Source organism: Gallus gallus, chromosome 1, assembly GCF_016699485.2.
Source record: "Gallus gallus isolate bGalGal1 chromosome 1, bGalGal1.mat.broiler.GRCg7b, whole genome shotgun sequence".
NCBI lineage: Eukaryota > Metazoa > Chordata > Aves > Galliformes > Phasianidae > Gallus > Gallus gallus.
Genome location: NC_052532.1, coordinates 136762883 through 136784824, shown reverse-complemented (window position 1 = coordinate 136784824; position 21942 = coordinate 136762883). Strand labels below are relative to the sequence as shown.

Below are 21942 nucleotides of genomic sequence, written 5' to 3'. Positions count from 1 at the left end.
GCCACATAGGCTCCAACCAGGTGCCTGCAGGGTGATGATGTGACCTCTCTGTGGGGTACCCAGTGATGTGTAGTACCCCACAGGTGTGCAGGCCCTACACTGGTACCCAAGGACAATTTTTCCTTTGCTCTGTTCCAACTCCACCATTCTCCTTAAAGCAGATTTCCTACATTATTTTAGAAGATAATTTCTGAATTCAGATATTATTTTACCCATTAAAAAACCAAACAAACTAAAATACTGGCATGCGTGTGTATGTGTTCATATAGTTCTACTGCCTACATAAAGCATGTGTGATCAGAGGAAAGGGCTGAGAAGTTTGACTATACAGGTACCAAATAAGCCAATTGGACTGGAAGAGATTTATTATAACAAAAGCTATCATTTTGTTCTGTACCTAGTCAACCTTCTGTTTTTCCACACACTATATAACAAGCTCACATGCTCACGATACCCTTGCACTTTATATGTTCGTTTGATGCCTTTGCTAATGGCACTGAAAAAAATGCAAATGGGCCATCTTTTTCTGGTTAATGATGAATGGATCAGATGTTTGATTACCTAGGACTACATCTTTCAAAGAGCTTTAGCTGAATGAAGGAGGAAGATTTTCCCTAGTTGAGAGGCATTCCGTTTCCTTAATGGTGATTCATGTAGCTGTAATAAATATACCAGGAGTCTAAAAGGGCTCACAGAGGAAGGGAAGTCTTGCTTCTCACGATTCATTTTTCAGCTTCATCAGAGGCTGAGTTGTGTAAGAAATTGTGGTATCTCTCTTCTCAGTGTTCCTGAGCTGAGATTCATGCTTGCAGATTTCAAACACATGCATGTGATTGGAAACAAAGAGTAAGAAGTGAGTGAGACGAGCCGGCTGCTTACATATTGAGGGGGAGCTGGACCTTCGGTGGTATTCCCTGATCTCCAATTATTGCACTTGTCCTGGGACCAGCCACCGTGGCTGTTCCAATCGAGGAGGAATCCTGAAAATATACAAGAACATACAGGGATTGAGGTGAAGCCCCCTGTTACTTGAAACAGAAATGAAGGCACATCATTTCTCAATTCACAGACTTTCTACGTTCATAATGCTGCCTTAAAAAAGGTATATTCTAGCCTTATACATTCTAGAAACACATTTCTGACAGCGGGGATATTAGCTTATTAACTTCATTTCTATGTACATGTCGGAGAGGTTCAGATGTAACCTGTGTGCAAACAGTAACTTTTAGGAAACAAAACTACGTGACGGCTCTGTAAAATCAGCTCAACATGTACATCTTTGCAATAGTGGCTTTTTTGGTCAAGGTATCCTTTTCCCTCAGCAGCTTGTTGGTTTTTTTTTCTCAGTTTTAACTCCTTTGGTTAATGATTTATGGATCTATGGAGAAGAATACATTATTGCATTTCCAAAACGTAGTCGCATTTCTGTATATGTTTCTCATCCTGAGGAATATTCTCCTTACAAAAGAGACAGGTGACAGCATAACCCACAACAGGAGGACCTCTGAATGGAGAAACTATGCTCCACTTTTACCACAGCAAATAAACCACCACTCTCACACAGAGAACCGGGCAGGTACATTTTCCAGCTACTGACATTGAAAGGCAAATCTAAGTGCAGTAATTCCCCTTTCAAAATTGAGCTAAAATATGTAGGGCCAACTCTTTTGAGTCGTCTCACCAAAGTTCTTATTCATCTATGTCAAAAATGAATCCTGCTCAGAAACTTACTCTGAAATAATGACAAGGGCTGTAGCAACAGATCCTTGCTTCAAATATACAGCAGAGTTAGACTGATGGGACGTGCAATAGTTTACCTGAGCAAAAGATATTTTTGTAAGTCCAGCCAAACGCTGGATGCACATCCATATGTAGAATGGATCTACAAATCCAAGATTTATGTACAAACTGCAGGTTCAGACAGAGCCTCTTCCATACAGCAAAGATTATGAGTGGTTCACAGACCTCCAGTGCAGCATTTTTCTTTCCAAATGCTATCTAACAAACAGTAAATTTTGGTCTATTTTAGGAACCGAAACACAGAGACATTTCTTTGCACTTACAAATGACGCTGAATTAAACCAAGACACACACTGCTACTTAATTAAAGGATTTCAAGGTCACCTCATTCCAGAGAAGCCCACATAATTATTACAGTGTCATGTCTTGATATCTCATTGCTAATTTATATTGCTTTGCTGAATATTAACACAATATCATTAAGAAATCAAGCAGTGAAATATGAAGACTCTGCTCTGTGACTCCCCAGCTTTTGGCAACAAGCAGCAAGCTGTCTCCTCTCTCACCAACATCCGCACTCAATCATGAAGTTGTAGTGACAAGTACATCTCCTTTTTCTCATTATTTCCCCACTTTCTGGCTGCACATTCAAACAAGGAAGATTCCAGGCAGCTCTTAGTCCTATGTGTAAAAGTAAGTCTTCTTTCCAGTTCTGCAGCTAAGGTCCTATTAATCCTGCCTGTCACATCAGTGAGGTAGTAACAACCTACCCAAAAATGTAGGCGTAGCTGAGGCATGATCCCTCGCTTGTTGTTTCAAGCTTATTAATGAGGAGGATGCTGGGCAGAGAAACAGAGTACATGTTTCACCCAAGACACAACTGAGAAATCATCTGGAGCAAACTTCTTCGCTTTGTGCCACCACTGTGTGTCTTATGGGAGCTACAGGAACTGCCTCCAAGAGATGTGCTATCCTCCCCTTAGATCATGCAGCCTTCTCTCTGCACACCTCTGCTCAACCCCAGAGAGCAGCAGCTGTGTTAGCATCAGCCATTTGCTTCTTTTTGCTGAAGGTGGTGGCTACTGTAACATCATTGCTGGAAGCACGAGCCCAAATGCTTTCCATTTGCTATTATGCTTGTGCTAGAATACATTCCTAGGGATTAAGACACAATAGCCAATGTTGCTTTCTTCCCTTGACTGATTCTGAAGAAATTTGCATAGCCCTGTGTGTTTTCTATCCACTTGATTTTTGTTTTCTTGCCTGTTGTCTGTTACTGTAATACTGCTGCATCTGGTGCTGCTGCCTTGGACCCTACAAACTGTTCATTTTTGCCACTTTGCTTAGCCTAGTATCATATGCATCTGAACTCTAAATCAGCGCCTGCTTCCTGATTGTGGTTCAGTTTTTCTATAGCTGCTCCCCCCTGCAGGCTTTGACATGATGCCATCTTGCCAGTCTGCCTATGTCCCAGCCTCTCATCATCAAGTTTTACTCCACAGGACCCAATGGCCTTATACAGTGCTGAATCCAGCTCATCTGTTCGTGTTTTGGCGTTGCCTTTCAGACAAGCACTGTTCTCAGCAGCTCCATGCACCCCATGCTCCGTGATGAGTTCTCTCAGTGGCTGCCTGATTGCTGCTACGTGCCTGAAAGTTCACTGCTTTGCTTTTACAGCTCCTGACACAGTTGGTGAAGGCTTTCTAAGCCCCCTTTTTCTGGCTTCCCATTCTCTGTTTCATTTATAACTAGTTAGCTCATATTACAAGATACAATACTGCAGGATTGTTTTGCAAGATAATAATTTGAGAAGATTAGTAGACACTGACTATTGTGAGAGACTCAGCTATTATTGCCTTACACTTTTGATTACCTTTGCTAAAAGCTTAACTTTCTGCTTCCCCTTTCCACAGTTTTATGTGAGTCTCTGTAGCTGCACTGACAGCTCTCCTGGAGCACACAGAGGGCAGCAGGACTGTTTTCCTCCTTCTTTATGCCCTACAGCCAGGTTGTACTTTCATTATCAGGATCTAAGGAACAAGGTACTAAACATGCCCTCCTTTCCTCTTCATTTTCTCAGGGGAATGGGAATCTGAGACAACACTCCGTTCTTTTGTTCTGTACTGGATAAACTTTGGGAAGTCGGTGTACTCATCCATCCTTTCTGATGGCCTAATGCACAGACATTACACAGAGGAGGCCCCAGCACTGCAGCATTGGGACATTCGTACTTCCTGTACCCCTGCTGCTGGCTGTCACTGTGCCTTACTGAGAGGAGGTGTCTCTCACAGTCAGGTTTTTAAGAGGCACTGATAAAAACAGGCATCTCACAGAGTTTGCTGAGGGAGGCACTAAGAAGTACTTCTCTGATTGATTCCCACAGATTTTAGTGCAACCTAAGTAATAGAACTCACTTCTGAAAATGCCTTTTAGTGGCCCTCGGTATCCTTATGAGCCTCTAATGCCTTTAAATGCTTGGCCACTGAGCTTCCAGACGAGGCCTGCTGTGTAATCACACTCCTCTTTAGGAGGACATCTACCTAGTGATGGTGTGCAGCTTTCTGAGTTAGACCCTGCCAACCCTCACCCCAGGTATTTAGGCCACTACACAACCACATCTGATTTCATCCCTTCCATCTGGCATCCTCCAGATGGACTCGCCATGACCCAAGTCCCCAGCTCAACAGCAATTCTCTGCTCCAGGACAATCTGGCCTAGCTGCCTGCACAAAGGCATGCTGAGAACCACCTCCAGATACCTCTACACCAGCCCTTGCTTCTTCATTTCCAATGCAGAGACTAGAAAGCAAGACGTATGAGGAGCTGTTGATGGGACTGGGATTGTTCAGTCTGGAGAAGGGGGGGGCTCAGGAAAGACCTTATCACTCTCTACAACCACCTGAAAGGAGGCTGTAGAGAGGAGGGCGTCAGTTTCTTCTCAGGTGGTAAATGATAGGATGTGAGGCAATGGCCTCCTGTGTCTCTAGGGGAAATTGCAATTGGACGTCAGGAATAATTTCTTCACAGAGATGATGGTCAGGCACTGGAAAGGACTGCCTAGGGAGATGGTGGAGACCCCATCCCTGGAGGCACTTAAGAGATGTGTGGACACAGCCCTAAGGGACATGGCTTAGTGGTGGGACTCAACTTGGTGGCTGCACTTGGTGATCTTGAAGGTCTGTTCCAACCTCAATCACTCTGTGTTTGTACGATGTGCTGCAGAGTTATGCCACTGTACCCTGGAACTCTAAATGTTAAGTAGAACTTCCACCTGACTCAATACAGCTTTTAGACATTTCAATAAATGATGGCACCGTCATTTGGGTCACATCCAAAACAAAGAGACCCACAGTTAGCTGACAAAGCTGAAGTTTCCAGATGACTGTGCAGCCCGAGGGTCAACATTTCCTGATGAGGATGAATAGTGCAACTTTCACAGAAGCTACTGCGACATGCCTAAGCTCAGATGGGTCTCATTCCTCCTCCAGCTCATAAGTGTTATTTACAAGAGAACTGCAGGAGCATCAAAACAAATCACGCTTTAATGTATATGTAATGATATAGTTCTATTACAGTTTATAGCATATACTCCTGAGTAAATAATACACTACTGAGATGTTGTTGCCGCTTGTGTCAGCTCTGACATATATTTAAAAACAACCAGACAGGCAAAACATTACTGACAAGCCCACAGAGACCAGGAAATTAAAGGTAATAACTGCTCATCCCGGCTGGAAGTTCATTTCAAATTCATTCCCTTTCTCTCCTCCTATCCACACCTCTGTGAAAGCAGAAGGATTAGCACTCTGGACTTCCAGCATAAACTACCCTTTTTCTCTCCCTTGTAGATTCATTTTAGATTCCCACTAGTACTTTGAGGCCATGTTTGTTGTTTAATTTGAAAAGACATGGTGCCTGCAGGGATTAGGGAAATGTCTTGCAAAAGCACAGGACTTGGTCTTCGAGGGGAATAGGAGCCATGAAGACAATGATAAAAGTAGGTACAGGGTACGGGGATATTGCAGGTTGCAGCAGCCTTCATGGAAAAATAATTGCTGCTGCTATCAGGTGAATGTTCTATCGTCGAGAAAATCACCAACCAGAAATCTCTATTTTGACTTCAAAGCAAATCCGGCGCTGTCTCACCACAGGGCACTTATCACATTCATTAATTCACAGGGAAATTTCTTTTAATGTCTTGAATGCATATTTACAGCTTACTTAAAATTTCTCTTTAGTATTACTTTATAATAAGAGAAAAACATTCAAACATTCAACTCACATAGGCTGATGTACCGTCCTCTGGAAACACCACAAAAATAGGCTAATGGCCTTTAAGATTCCTGTGACTCATTTCTCTAATTCACTTGACTCCATAAAACAATGACTGTGGCAATCACTCTGGGCCTTAATGTTCCCAGAAATAATGTATAAGCACTTAATGCATGGTGGTGCCACCAAGTATTGATGGAAAGTGTTATACGTAAGACCAAGTAGCCTCATCAAATGCTAATTACCACAGCAGGAGCTGAAACGGACTTTCCAACTCTGAAGTAAGACGTTTTCTTCCCTAATGGTATGTGTGTAAAAAATAATAATATATCCATGAACAACGGCAGCTGCAGCTGCATAAATAGCTGCATACATTTCCAGTTTCTTCCTGCAAAACTGGAGCTAAATTTATGAAACTCAGTATTTACGGAGGGGTTCTTACAATGCGCATCTATGGCTGCGGATGGCGGTCAGGCTGAATATTATACCATCTTGTTGGCCCTGATTATTTTTTGGCTCCTAATACTTAGAAATTCTAGAGCGTGTCTTCTGTGAATAGGTCACGGTGTTATGAAGAGGGCTGGAGAAATCACACAGATGTATTCCTGGAGCTTCCAATACACTGCGGTCTAAAGATGGTTGTGAATTGGAGAGAAAAACCCAAATATTTTTTGCCACCTCCTTCCAAATGTTCCTCTGACGTCACCATCCATAAGAGCGCTGATTATCCTGGTTTTCAGCTACTTGGTTCCCCCAACTGAGGCCTAATTAAGCATTATGGGGATGAGCACCAAGAGAATTATGTTTTATTCAGTCTTGTTTTCTCTCAGAGTAACCCTTTCAACACCAAGCACTGGTGTCTAGCTCTCCCCCCTGGGGCTTTAAATGGTTTTACAGCAAATAGGTTCTCACAATTTTGGAATCAAGCAACATAAAAAATTCAAAGACAGAAGGACAGGGAAGATTAAAGTGAAGGCTTGACCTCTAAAAGATATTAATTTAATCCCAAGTTCATAATTATTCTCTTGATAATTGAACAACAAGCTTATCAGGATCCTGTGCAGTGGCTCCTGTAGTAAGTTCTTCTCCAGAGAGATGGTAGTGGTAAACAAGTAAACAAAAATCCCACACAAACAAGAAGGGAAAATACACTCTGCGGCCACTTCTGCTAAAATGTCATGCATGTGCACATGGAGTGTGTCGGACAGACAGTGCTTTGTGGTGTAGTGCAAATATCAGGAGAGAGCCTTGCTTGCTTTTGAGCCTTCCAAATCAGCAGCTGACTGGCAGGCAGTGTGAAGCCTCGGGATTACCCCTGTGCAAAAATGATTTTAGTGGTAAAGTGTTTTTGGGTTAGCACCCTGAGGAGTAGCTGGAAAGAAAAACAAACTTGTTTTTGTTTTACAGGCAAGAGGATTTCATGCACAGTTGAATAAATGCTCTTCTAAAGCTCAGCCTTCTTTGCTTCGATTCAGTCAAAAATTAGATTTTGTGGTTCCTGAAAAATCTTTCAAAACATATTCATGACGAGACTAATTACAGGATAAAGAGACCACATTGTCTCACTCTGGTAGGGAATTGTGCTTTGACCTGGATCCTCAGTAGCTCGTGTAATCAGTCCATAGATTTTGTCAGCTCATGTGTCTCGTTTGCAGTCATTTTGACAAATAATGTAATATATCCTGATATACACAGAGTATATTGAAAGACCTATTAGTAGCATACAAAATGCAGCTTGCATGCCTGCCTGAACTTCTGCTTAAAAAACTCAGTTCCTTCCAACCTCCAAAGCCCTTCAACAATAGTTCTCTATGAAGTTATTTAAAATGGAGATGCAACAAATAGGCAGTGTTTGTCTCCAGCTGGAAGCAATTCATAGTAGAACTGGGAAAATAGGAAAACTACGATACAAGGCAGGTTAGACTTCAGCAAAGCCTTACACTGCTTTCATGACATATGTGGATCCAAATAAGAGGAACACAGGTCAGACCAACTAATATTACTTCTCTTGCCATTCTGACCAGCACAGCCCCTTGAGATGGCTGCCACTTGTTTCAGCTGTCTAAATCTCATCACTGGATGTCCAGACCGTTGTCATCTCCAGCCAACAGCAGAGCAGGTTGGATACAATTTGGACTCCAGACCAAAGCTGAAAAATATATGACTTTCTCTTCTTTTCTCAGAGCCTGTTAGGCTCTTGAAAATTCAAGGTTCGTAGTCTCTGGATTTTAAATATAATCTGTATGCTGCTCATGGCCAGCATATTTAGGCTATCAGCCAAGGCTCAACCCGAGTTCTGCTATTACATTTTCTCAGCTAAAATCCAGCGTTTCTAAGTAACTGATAAGGAGTCACACTTCCAAATGATTTATACAGGGAGACACTTCAAGGAAGATTTTTCATTTCAAATGCTGTTGCTGCTTGGGACTGGGAGCATGCAAGACATTGTTCTCAGCTTTTCCTGAACATATGGCCTCCGGTTAGGAGCCCATTCTGACACCCACAGATACAAGCGGATTTCCTGTGCATAGTGATGGGTTGTTCGAAATGCGCGCACAAGTTCCTCCTGCCAGGAGCATCCTTCCTTCCCCTCCCAGCTGCTGTCCTGGTGTGCACACAGCCACACTTCATTATTCATGAGAAGCATTTTCTGCCGAAAACCAGGGTGTTTGGTGTGCTCCTGACCTCTGACCTTTCCAAACAGCAGGGACGAATAATTCATAAGGGGTGCAAATGGAAGCAGGACGAGCCACCTGAGGCCTAGGCATGATTGCTGTCTGGGGGGACCTTTCCTGCTCTCCTGGGAGTCTCGGTTACGAGCAGCTCCTCTGAGCCTGTAACCTAATTCAGCTTCTGCTCCATCACAGGCATCTCACATCTTCAATAAAAACCCATGATGGGGCATTCTGCACAATGGACTGACGCTATCACCTTTCAGATGGTGGTCTCGTGTTCAATGAGCGACACTTGGCATGCAACAAAAAACACAGAATGAATTTGGCTGCAAGCGAAATGAAGATCTGAGCATTGCCTCAATGAAAATAAATTCTTTGTATCTTGACTACTGTGGTTTCCCAGTCACTGTTTTATCCATCTGAGGTGGCCTGAAGTTGACCCTCCTTTTGAGCATCCCTAGGTGGGCACTCAAGGAAGATATCTTTTAGACTCCCAAAATGCATCTTGGGTATTGGGAAGCAGTTGACTAGGTATTGCTTAAAGAACAGTGAATGGTTATCAAAAGACTGTAGTCTGCAATTATTGAATTAATAATACGCAAAAGTGCTTTCAGAGCCTACGATTTCATACTACAGCCTGAATGTCAGCGCTCAAGATACAGAGATCTGTGCCCTCCTGGAGAAGCAGGAGGCTTATTATAGCCTAACAACTCATAAAAACAGAAAACATGTCAGCTCTGCATGAAAGTCTGGTTTCAATTCACAAATACCGATAAAAACCACAGGAATACAGTACCATGCATGACATAACCTTTAAGGGGTGCAATATATTGCACGTTTACTGAAATATCTGAAGTGTGCACCTTGATTTTAACTTCCCACAGCCTTTAACATCTCTGTTTCCTCTCCAGTTTGCAGAAAGCAAGCAAGTGCCCCAGATGGAAGTGCCTCCGTTCTATGGGGAAATGCACACCGCTTTTTGGAAGGCCGTTCCACCAGGCACTGGCCAGTTGCCCAAGGTAGGACAGCTGATGCTGTTCAAGAGCTTCTGGGACCGAATTCATAGAATCACAGTATCACAGAATGGTTTGAGTTGGAAGGAACCTCACAGCCCCACTCAGCCCCAACCCCTGCTGTGGGCAGGGCTGCCCCCCCACCAGCTCAGGCTGCCCAGGGCCCCATCCAACCTGGCCTTGAGTGACTCCAGGGATGGGGATTTCTGCTTGTTCGAAGGATAGACTATAGGAAAAAATGCATGTCAAACTTTTTTAAAAAGGCAGAACCTCCCTTCCAGCTAATCACTGATCCTGGTATGTAGTTACTAAGCTGAACAAAAATCCTCTATTTCTTTTCATGAGGAGATGAATTTAAACAAACAGTGAAGTGTCTGAAAATTTCAAGAATGTTATTTAAAGATACAGTAACCCAAATTTAAAATCTAAGGGTGAAAAGAAAGCCATCAATTTGCTTGACAGCCGGCACTGAAACTGTAAATTTGTTCTTCCCCCTATTAAAAAATATACTTTGGCCAAATTTGCTGCTGCAGACTAGCAGGGGCCTGAGATGGTTATATAGAGAGGGCGGTGAGGACGACTTGCAGGACAGACAGGTCCATCCCCAAGGGAGGAAGGAGAGAGTGACCCTGATTCCCATGGCTGAGCTCAGTGCTGTTTGGTGGCAGCAACCCTCCAGCAGAACAGCCAGCCCGTGGGTTGTCAGCATGTCAGATCCCTAATGAGACACACAGGACATCTCACCTTAAAAACACCAAATGCCTTCAAGAACAAAACAGTCTGAAAACAAGACTCTTGCTGCTCCAAACACCTCAACTTGGCTGTGCTGGGGTCCACTGTTTGTGCTGTTTGGGCTGGCATTCAGCCATGCTTGGATAAAGTAAAAATTCTGAGTCAATCTTCTGTCTGAGGCTGCAGCATCGTTAATTGTTTCGGAGTGCTGTCAGATCTCAGCAGATAGCAGAAAAGAAGCTGCATTTCTGATGTTTTCATTTAAAATGCAACCACTAAAATTATGGGTTTAACAGATACGTAAATATAGATGCCCAATTTTAATCTCATTTTTCAAGAGGCAGATTCTGAGCTCTCTGCAGGCCTCTCTAGGAGGGCTGGAAGCAGATGAGGTCATGTTTGTAGCTCTTGTGATTTTACTGCAAGTCTTGAAGCAGTGAGGCATTTTTCTTCAGGCTGCTCCTCCAGTCAGGAGAACAGAGTGAGAATGTCAGTTCCATACTGTTTTTTCCCAATAGATTCTTAGCAAAGTTTCAAAATGTGAGTCTTTAAATCCCTCAAACCACACAGCAAATAGTAAGGCCTCCAAGAGCAGACAAACGTATTCACACATGCAAATGCCACTTAAGTGGTGACTGGATACTTGAGACTGCAATAGCATGTTTTGACAGAGGGAAGGGCAACAAAGCTGGTGAAGGGTCTGGAGCACAAGTCTTATGAGGAGTGGCTGAGGGAAGTGGGATTGTTTAATCTGGAGGAGGCTCAGGGAGACCTTATTGCTCTCTATAGCAACCTGAAAGGAGGTTGTGGTGAGGTGGGGACTGGCATCTTCTCCCAGGTAACAGCGACAGGATGAGAGGGAATGGCATCTAGTTGTACCAGGGGAGGTTCAGGTTGGACGTTAGGAAATATTTCTTCTCAGAAGAGTGGTGATACACTGGCACAGGCTGCCCAGGAAGGTGGTGGAGTCTCCGTCCCTGGAGATGTTCAAGTAACGTGTGGATGTGGCACTGAGGGACGTGGTTATGAGGGTATGGTGGAGATGCACTGGAGGTTGGACCAGATGACCTTAGAGGTCTTTTCCAACCTTAATGATTTGATAAACCTCTTTTCTCCAAGGCTGAGACCAGCAAGCAAGACTCTTCTTTCCCTCTCTGGTTTTTGGCCAAGATCACTTTGGCCAGCAGTGATAGAGGCTTGTCCCCAGCTGCTTTGCCTGCTTGCCTGATCTGAGTCCTGAAGCAGAAGAACTGGAACTACAGCACTGTCACTGTGTTTGCCTGTCCCCACTGGGTTGGCTTCACTGCACTCCAGCCCTAGCTGTGCCTCTCACCATGACACAGATTTCATGCTCTTCTCTTGGTGTGAAGGACCCAGCTAATCTCCCTTCAACATGCATTTAAAGCTCCTATGGGGGACACCAATTCCTTCTTGGCCCCAACTACATGCGTCCAGACACCACAGTCTGCGAAATGAGCAGGGCTTTGCATACCAGTTGTTCTGCCAAAGCAGAGGAGGGTAATTAAAGCACTTTCTGCTTTTTGGTCTAATTTTTGTACTGTGCTTAGAATGAGCCTTCACATGACTCTGGCAAAGCGTGTGCACGCTTTTCTCTTCCACTAGTATAAGAACAGAAAAGCCACAGACTGTCACATCTCTGCAAAGTCCAAATGTGTCACTGTGACTGCCAAAAACCTGGGTGTCATTTACTTGACGAGCCTGGGACCCTCACTCCCATCTAGAGCTCGCACTGAGTCGCAGATGTCCCAGTACATCTTGGCACACACATCGCTTCCAGCGGGGGCTGTATCCTCACCTTCACACTCTTCAACAGTGAGGTTTGGGACTATTATTATTCTCCGTTTTCTTCTACACCTCCAAACTGCAAATTGCCATTTGGATTCCCTTATCAGTGTAAGTAGTGGGTGTTTGCACAGGATTTCAGCATGTCCCCAGGGGCTTTGCTCCTGCTTTGCCCATCCCTTGGCAGCAGCAGCCCAGAAGTCCTTTGGATCTGCTGGGATTTTTGAGCAGGGAAGAAGTGAAGGGCTACTCATCAGCACGTGTACCTGCCTAATACCTTGTTGAACATTTCTGGGCAGCAGTTGCTAACCAGGTACCAGCTACTTGCCAAACTACAGCACAATTGTTTGTCTTCCAGTGATCTGTATGGAAATAATTGCTCTACAAATTTTTTTTGTCCCTGATGTGTACCAAGCACATGAAGTTCATACTGGTAATGTCACCCTAAGTGGGAGCAAGTACACTCTGGAGTAAGGACAACAGGATCACTCAATATTATCCCTCTCCATAACAGAAAGTGATATACATACTGTAGGATTGGGTTTTTTTGGTTGGTTGGTTGGTTTTTTTTTAATGTAGCCAATAACTGCATATAGAGGAGGGCACCAAAGCTGGCAACAATGCTGAAAGGCATGCCCTAAGTGAGGAGAGGCTGAAGATACTGGGCTGTCTAGGCTGGAGAAGAGGAGGCTGAGAGGTGACCTCAGGTGACCTTCCTGCAGCTCCCTGAGGAGTGGAAGCAGAGGGAGGTGCTGGGCTCTGCTCCTGGGAATCAATGGCAGAATGTAAGGGAATGGCACAAAACTGCACCAGAAGAGGATCAGACTTGGCATTGGGAAACATTTATTTACCATGAGGGTGGTCAAACACTGGGATAGGCTTTCTAGAGAGGTGGCTGATGTCCTGTGCCTGTTCAGGAGGCATCTGGACAATGCCTTCAACAACATGCTTTATTCCATTTTTCTTTGAATCAAACCTAAAATGATTTGGCCTTATTCTCCAGCTCACCATGCCTGCCCACACATTAATGCATGGACAGGAAAAGCTGTTGTGCTAAATCCTTTCAAACAAGAGAGACAGTGCCCTGCAGCAGCTGGCTCTAGCACGGGTTGTTTTGGAGGAGGTGAAGCAGCCCTCAGCCATGCCCTCCAAGCTGCAGGGCCGGGCACAGTCCCTTACTCCTTACCTGGGCAGGAGCGCTGGAGGACAGGTGTGCTAGGTCCCCAATCCTGGCGGCTGCCCGTGGGTCACTGGAGCTGATGAGGACGGGAGCGCTGATCTCCATGGAGTGCCGGTTGCTGGCAGCCTGGGAGGACTTGTGGGTCATGCTGAGGGCGGTGAAGGAGTGCCGCTTCTTGGCATTCTTCTTGCCCTCCACTGGCCGTGGAGCTGCTGCCGTTGCCCCCGCGCTGCTTGGTGTGGGACATGGCCCCAGTCCCACTGCGGCAGCTGGGTCTGGTGGTGCCTCACAGCCAGCGGCGGCTGCTGAGCAAGTCTTGTCCATCTCGATGAGCTGCTTGGCGGAGTCGTTGAGCTGCAGTCAGGGAAAGGGGACAGAGAAGAAGGAAGGAATGGAGGCAGAGGAAGAAAAGGAAAGGAAAAAGGAACAGAAAGGAAAACGAGTGGCAGGAGAAGAAAGAAGGGCAAAAAGAAGGGAAGGGAAGGGAAGGGAAGGGAAGGGAAGGGAAGGGAAGGGAAGGGAAGGGAAGGGAAGGGAAGGGAAGGGAAGGGAAGGGAAGGGAAGGGAAGGGAAGGGAAGGGAAGGGAAGGGAAGGGAAGGGAAGGGAAGGGAAGGGAAGGGAAGGGAAGGGAAGGGAAGGGAAGGGAAGGAAAGGGAAGGGAAGGGAAGGGAAGGGAAGGGAAGGGAAGGGAAGGGAAGGGAAAAAGCAGGAAAAAAAACAAGGAAAGAAAGAAAAAGAAGGTGGTAGAAAAAGAAGAAAATGAAAAAGAGGCAGAAAAGGAAAACAGAAAAGCAAAAAGAAGAGGTAGAAAAAGAAATAAAAATAAAAGAGAAAGAATGAGGGACATTAATGACCCATCAGAGCTTGCTGGTGGCCACACCTAGGCCACTCTCATCTGAGCACCCCGATCCTTTCCCCACAGAAGGGATGCAACAGGGATGCTGAGCCTGCATGCATTCCAGTCCCAGCAAGGGGATGATGCTGGTCACCAAGGTGGGGGTGGCCAAACCCAGGCAAGGGGGAGTCTCAGGCACTGAGGCACCAGACATCACAAATCAGTGCACAACTTCAAACCCTTCTGATTTCCTCTCCCTGCCTCCAACCTCATGCAGGCTATCCCCAGGCAAAAGCAATATGAAGGCATTCTTCCCACTGTACCATGTCAGCTGGAGAGAAGCATGATGGCCCCTGAAAGAACTGTCTGGGATACAGCTTAAAGAGTTTGTATAATCAGTCCACATGATGGGTTTATAACTTAGTCTGAAATCCACAGAGAGAGTACGTCACTGGGATGTCCAGACCAGCTTTTTGCCCACAGTTCTTTGTTCAGTTCACGTTTCCAGATACCTCATGCCTAAAAATGCCAAAGGCTTCTCACCTCCTATACAGGCAAGCTACTTCTCACAGAATGGGATGGTTTTTAGACACACAGTTGGAGGGGGTCCAGAGGAGGCCACAAAGGTGATCAGGGGGTTGGAGCATCTCTCCTATGAAGAAATGCTGAGGAAGTTGGGCTTGTTCATCCTGGAGAAGAGAAGGCTCTGGAGAGACCCCACTGCAGCCTTCCAGTACTTAAAGGGGGCTTACATAAAAGATGAAATGTGACTTTTTGCACAGACAGTGATAGGACAAGAGGGAACAGTTTTAAACCAAAAGAAGGGATATTTGGATTAAACGGTAGGAGGAAATTCTTTACTCAGAGGGTGATGAGGCACTGGCACAGCTGCCCAGAGAAGCTGTGGTGCCCCATCCTTGAAGGCATTCAAGGCCAGGTTGGATGGGGCCCTGGGCAGTCTGAGCTGCTGGGGGGCAGCCCTGCCCATGGCAGGAGATTGGGACTGGATGATCACAGAATCTCAGAATTATAGGGGTTGGAAGGGACCTATGGTGATCATCTAGTCTAACTCCCTGCTAAAGCAGGTTCCCTGTAGCAGGACTGCACAGGAAACCGTCAGGGCAGGCTGTGAATTTACCACAGAAGGAGACACCACAGTCTCTCTGGGCAGCCTGCAGTGCTGTCACCCTCAAGGGAAAGAAGTTATTTCTCATGTTCACGTGGAACTTCCTGTGTTCCAGTTTGTGCCTGTTATCCCTTGTCCTGTCACTGGGCACCACTGAAAAGAGCCTGGCCTCATCCACTCGATTCCCATCCTGTATATATTTATAAGCATTGATAAGATTTCCCCTCAGTCACCTCCAGGCTGAACAGCCCCAGGTCTCTCAGCCTTTTCTCATAATCATCTTTGTGGCCTTCCACTGTACTATCTCTAGTAGTTCCCTGTCTTTCTTGAACGGGGGGAGCCCAAAGCTGGACACAGTGCTCCAGATGTAGCCTCACCAGGGCAGAGTAGAGGGGGAGGATCACCTCCCTCAACCTGCTGGCCACACACTTTCTAATACACCTCAGGTTATCACTGGCCTTCTTGGCCACAAAGGCAACTTTAAGGTCCCTTCCCAACCAAGCCGTTTTGTGATTCTATGTTTGCATGATACATGGAGTACACCCTGCAGGCAGCAGCAGCACTATCTGCACAGCACTCATTTCCAATAGATCCTCCCTCGAGGGGTGCTAACAGCTGAGGGAAAATGCCACATTTTGCCAGGAGACCTTTGCATCAAATTAGTATGCAATGCAATATGTTTGCATTTAATGAATAAAAACAACATATGAAAAACAAAGCCATGGCTAACGCATGCACGCTTTTGTGTGCACTACTATTCTGAGACCCACATGAACCAGAGCTACACGTGGTACTGTTCTGGACCAAAACTAGGCTATTTTTCTTTCTATAACTACTGCATGAATTATGGCCGCATCCAAAAAACTCAGTCAAGGACAAGGCCTCCTTGGGCTCCCCAAAAAAGGAATACTTGCTACTTGCTGTCAAGCCAATTTATAAACCTATTACAAGTGAATACAAGAAGGGAGAAGAGAGGGATGGAAAAGATAACAGTACAAGTGCACAGTTAAACAAATGTGTAACTGAGAGGCTTTTATGGCTCCAAATCACTGCCAGCATGCTGCAAACACAAATGAGAAATAGATATCGCCAGCCTCGTGCCAGCCCTCCTAAGTCTGAGAGTACTTCTGACTCCATGAGGACTCACTTCCACAAAAAGGCAACAAACAGCAGCACCTAGAGAAATAGCAACCTGCAGGTTCCTTCGTCCAGTGACAGCCACCATCAAGGCAAACAGGAGCCTCCAATTAGCGATGCTCCATGGCTGTCAGAGCCCTGGGAGACCTACTACCATTCAATTAGCAGGCCATTTTCCCAGCTGCACTCTCCAATGTGAGATCATGCTTACAGTCAGCATAGTGCACTGCACCTGCCAATTTCTGCCAATAACAGCTGATCCCATTTCAGATTCTCCAAGAATGTCCATTATTTCCCACTTCATCATGCTCTAAATTGGTACAACCTAATATTTGCCAGCAGGCTCCAAGTTGCAGGAAATCCAGATGGTTCCCCTCCCTTAAGTAGGTGTTACAGCTCCGCTTACCCAACTGATGGAGATTGTCTAGTTGGATTATTTGGAATATTAAGGAGGAGAAAGACATCAAATTCTCCTAATACTTTTCAACAAGAGAGGGTGAGGAAATTCTTTGCTAGTCCACCTAAAGCAGGATAGGAATATATTTTAGCTCTTCGACATAAGAAAATACGAAGAGTTAAAAAAAAAATTAGAATTTCCTGAATTTACAGCAGTGCCCCACTCACACAAAGTGCTCCAGCTCTCAGTATCAAAACTTTGATTCGTCTTTTAAGAATTAGATAATAAATCCCGATGGCTGGAATCCAGCTTAACAATGAGACTGTTCTTTTTAAAACAACAAAACCCATTACTCTTCTGTTCACAGTAAAACCTAGTTAAAAAGGTCAATAAGAGACCTAGCATCTAAACAAAGGGTGATAAAAAACAGCCTCATATTGATATAAACAAAGTCATTTTCACTATTGGTAGAAGATTAAAGGCAAGAAGAAAACCCCTTCTCAAAACAGTCAAGCTAATGAACTTTGGAGAATGTCAAAGTCTTCCTGAAATACTGAGAAAAAATTATTGTAGCCTGCCAAGATAACAAATGCTTTATAGCTTTACCACTTTATTTTTGTAGAGAACTCTGTTTTTAAACAGCTTTGCCCACGGATGCTGGAAAGTACTTCCCAAATAGGCTATGAGCACCAGAGAAAAGGTTCTGCTTACTACTTCGTAAAAGCAAATTATGCTGTCCCTTCACAAAGAACTTTTAGAAACCCTTTTTTTAACATAAACATGACTGCAAATTTCTTATTTTAAACTCTGACTATGTAAACAAGCATGGCTTTCTGGTGTCTGTCATCCGATCTTCAGGCAGATCTGCTTCCAGAGGAGAAGCTTAATGGAAAGTTCTGACCCACAGTCAGTCTCAGGAATGTGACATTTCTGAAGACTGTAGCTCTTATGACAAACCCTAATGCCGGAGTGCAGCTTTCTTGCTTGTTTCTGATCTCTCCTCTGAAATTCTGGCCCAGTTAATCCCAAATCGTAAAATGTCCTTGAGACTGCAATAATAGGACAACCCAGAAAACTCAGGATACAATTCAGTGGGATAGGGCTTGGCTTCAAACACCATGCCAGGTAAACACTCCCAGAAGCCCTGCATTCCCTGGGAAGGCAAAACCCTACGTGACCAACCCATGTGGCTGCTAAGGGATGCTGTCACACAGAAGGTGAAATGAAACACTGAGGGAGAGTGTTAATCCTAGCTTTAGTCAGAAAAACAAATTGTTACTGTGGAACTTATTATGGAACAAGATGGGCGTACAGGAGACTAGGTCAAGTTTAACTTTTACTGTTCTGGTCTGTAATGGCAGCATTTTGGTCATTTACTTGTTGGTTGTAACAACAGAATCATAGAATCATTGAATTGGAAGGGACCCTTAAAGGCCATCTAGCCTAATGAATCTGCAATGAACAGGGACACCTACAGCTCCATGAGGGTGCTCAGAGCCCCGTCCAACCTGACCTTGAGTGTCTCCAGGGAAGCCGCATCCACTGCTTCTATGGGCAACCTGTGTCAGTGCCTCACCATATTTATTGAAAAAAAGCATTTTTCTTATATCCAGTTTTTCTTATACCCACCAGCAAAATGAAAAGGACAATGTCATCATAATTTCTGTGACTAATCCCTAAGCAAGTAGTAATGGCAAAACTCAGCCACTGCATCTCCTCCAACAGATATCCCAGAGTGTTTGCTAACCCATAGTAGTGGCAAATGGCTGTGGTGCAGCTGAGACCTTCAGGGGCCCTTATGACACACAGTGGCCACCACAGCAGCTCTTGGGTTGGTGCAGTTCCAGATGGCACGGTCTTCTCCAAGAGAAGGGACAGTAGGTACTTGCTGTTGAACGCTCTTAGTTTTCTAGGCAATGAGGAATGGGTAAAGGATTCACTCGTGACTGACACCTGACCTGCCACAGAGGTGGCCCTTCACTGTTTCTGGTTTCACAACATACTTGGGTGCAGGCTTCAGGCTGGGCACAGACCAAACTGCTTCGAGTAAGACTAAAATGTCATTCTTTTCTGAATAAGGAAGGATTGCTTACATTCTCAGCATTACGCACGTGCTTGAGTATTTTATTAGACTGGCGCCAGTCTGAACCAGAAAGTGCTGTTTATTAGGGCTCACAGGAAAACACTGGTTCCTTTGCTCTGTAAGATTTTTTCTGTTTCTATAGGAAGAACTGGCCAAAGGATGGTGCTCTTCAAATACAGATTTAAGACCAAAAATGCACTACTTCAGGCCCCCTTTGAAAGTTTGCAAAAGTCCCCAGTTCAGTGAATATCTGATAAAAAGAATAAACTGCTCTGAAACAAAAGAAGGCACCGTGCTTAAGGTTTCAGAGAGGAATCAATGAGAGGAGAAGAAATAAAAATTAAGATAGTTCATAAAAGTTCTTCACAATGCCTTTCTGAAATACCAAAAATACTTCTACCCGGGGACTGCTAATTTTTATAATTTACAGTCCATAAATATTGAGAGGATCACGCACAGCCCTATTTCATGCCTTGCAGAAACTTTGGCAACTTCATGTTCCAGAGCTGATTTTGTGATTAAAATAAGGCAGTCTGAATTTATTACTGTGCTTTCCGTTCAGAGTAGTTACTTTCAGGAAATATTAAGTTCTTATGCCCTCATTAAATTGGTTTTGCTAGTATTATAATGTATGCTTTGAAACACAGTGAGGTTATTAAATAAGTATAAGGGCATAACTATACAGGAACCCCTGTCCCTGCTAGTCTCATGACAGGACTGTAAAAGCATTCTCATCTCCAGAAAGCAGCATTTCAGAAAGTTAAAGCAGTTTTTCTCCTTGTTACCCCTACTGGCAAATGCAGGCTACAGCCTCTGTTCTAGTGGAGCCAAGTAGCAAAAGCACCCTTTGACTCAAATGGGCCTTAGAAGAAATGTACGTATGTAACACTTTGCCTCATATTTAAATGTTCATCGGGTAAGTTAGCACAGGCAACACACAGCACTTCCAAGGGTTTACTAATGGGATATTAGCAGACTAAGCTGTGCCAAAGGCTCTTCTCTAAGTCATACTGAATGCATCTATACTTTTCATCTTGTATATGTTTCATAAGTTCAGATTTTAAAATGTTTAGAGGAAACCTCCCAAGTTCTCCATTGGGCAGAAGCTGCATGACCCTATCTCAATTACTCATGCACCATCTTTTAATGAAGAATCATTAGTAAGGCACAGTTTAAGAGAAAATATTATAGCTAAAACAAAGCACTGTTGAATGTTTTTGTGTTAATCATTTCTGTAACGATCCAGTATTGCCTTTTCTAATTTATTGCCAGGGAGGAACAAGCAAATGTGGAACAGATTTTCTGCAAGTGGTTCAGCCATCACAGAAGACAGATTTCTGAAACCCCACGCTGTGACTGAGAGTAGAGTCACTCCATGTGCCCAGAAAATGCAAGAGGAGCAATAAAGGCATTCGCTCAAACACATTCACAGGGCATGATAGCTGCAGCAATACTTTGCTAGGACACATCCCGTTCTGCAAGTGTCTTGTTCCTCTGCTCACAGCCTGAGACCTGAGCCCTGCTGCCTCTTCCAAAAGCCTGATAAAATGTCAGCATGTTTCAAGGAAGGAAGAGAAATCCTGAAACATATGACCACCTAGCAGATAGCCTTCCTAGTCAGGGTCGTATATGTACACATTTGTGTGGAGTCTGGAAAAAACAAGCCAATCATTTCTGCCTACAACATGGTTCCTTGGGAGGCAACGGTACTCAGCAATCTATTTCCCTGTCTTACAAGACCTTCTTCATTTAGCAGCAATGTCACTTCTAACGCACTGAGAGGCCGAAGGAATGTAGCATATTAGAACAGCATGTGCTTGGACGAGCGTGTCATCATGATCTTGCAGAATGAAAATAAATGATGCGTGCAGTAGAAGTAAACACTAAGCCTTGGGTGGTGAACTGGGAATTTTTTTTCTTTCCCCTTTTTCCCAAACAGTTTTAAGATGGAAAATTGTTCACAGTGAAAGAGAACAAACACATGGCTTGGTGAGTCCCAGAAAAATGCGTAGTCTGCTGCAAAGTCTGCCCAGGAGCAACCTTATGGAAACTAACGTCCAAATTGCTGAGAAGAAAGCAGAAAAAACTAAATGCAATGGCATTAAAAATAGATGAACTCATCAAAAAGAGGTATGCTTTCTGCATCCCTCCCCACTTCTAGCTATCTAGCCTTCAGCTCCAAGTATGAGGACTATTCTGCTCTGATCTGTCATCTCTGAATCTCAGATCTGCCGTGCATCTTCAATGTGCCTGAGGATTTCCTTCTCTTCTCTTCCTGTCTGTCCTCTACGGACACCATTTTTCATAACAAGATGCTCACGATGGAACCAAAGCTCCTTTGAAATCAAGAAAAGTAACCAAATACAGCTTTACTCAACATCAGAAAGATTGGGAGAATCCAGCCTATTTTTGCTTATAAATTATTCAGAAAGCTATATAAGAAGCGCAGTCGTGAATTCATGGGCTTCATCCTAATTCCTTTGAAGTCAGTGGCAAAACTCCAGCTGTTTTCAACGGTGGAAGGTCTGGTGCCCATCTGGCACCAATTTCAGCACCAGCAGAGACCATGTTGGAGATTGTGAGGAGTTCGCTGACAAACTGGTTTATCATCAGAAAATGAAATTAATCGGAACTGAAGCATTCCCCTAGAACATCCTAGTTTTGACAAGATGTCCACCACAAGATTGTTTTCTAGATCATATTTCTCATCTAAAAAAAAAACCAAAAATGACCAAGGCTGCAGTCCAGGTACGTGGACTCTGGGCTGCATGCCCCTGAGCACAGAAATAGCCACTGGAGACCTAAGACATCACCATTTTTGTGAAAGGAAGCTACAGGGTTTCTGGCTACACTGAGCCTCCCTCTAAACAGAAAGCCTTTGTGCATCTGTGAGTACAGGTGTCCATGTGCACAGCGACAGAAGCCATTCAGGTGTACTCCCCTTGCCTC

At 44.4% G+C, this 21942-nt stretch overlaps 1 protein-coding gene across 1 annotated transcript in view; it reads right to left on the bottom strand.

Annotated features, from left to right (window-relative positions):
- SH3RF3 (SH3 domain containing ring finger 3) overlaps positions 1-21942 on the bottom strand; it is a 231622-nt gene that overhangs the window by 42559 nt on the left and 167121 nt on the right. Inside the window, exons 4-5 of the mRNA XM_015277864.3 lie at positions 13421-13768; positions 880-980 (exon numbers count right to left, since the gene is read on the bottom strand). Of these exons, the coding sequence (XP_015133350.1) occupies positions 880-980; positions 13421-13768 (449 nt within the window). The remainder of the gene's footprint in view (positions 1-879; positions 981-13420; positions 13769-21942) is intronic.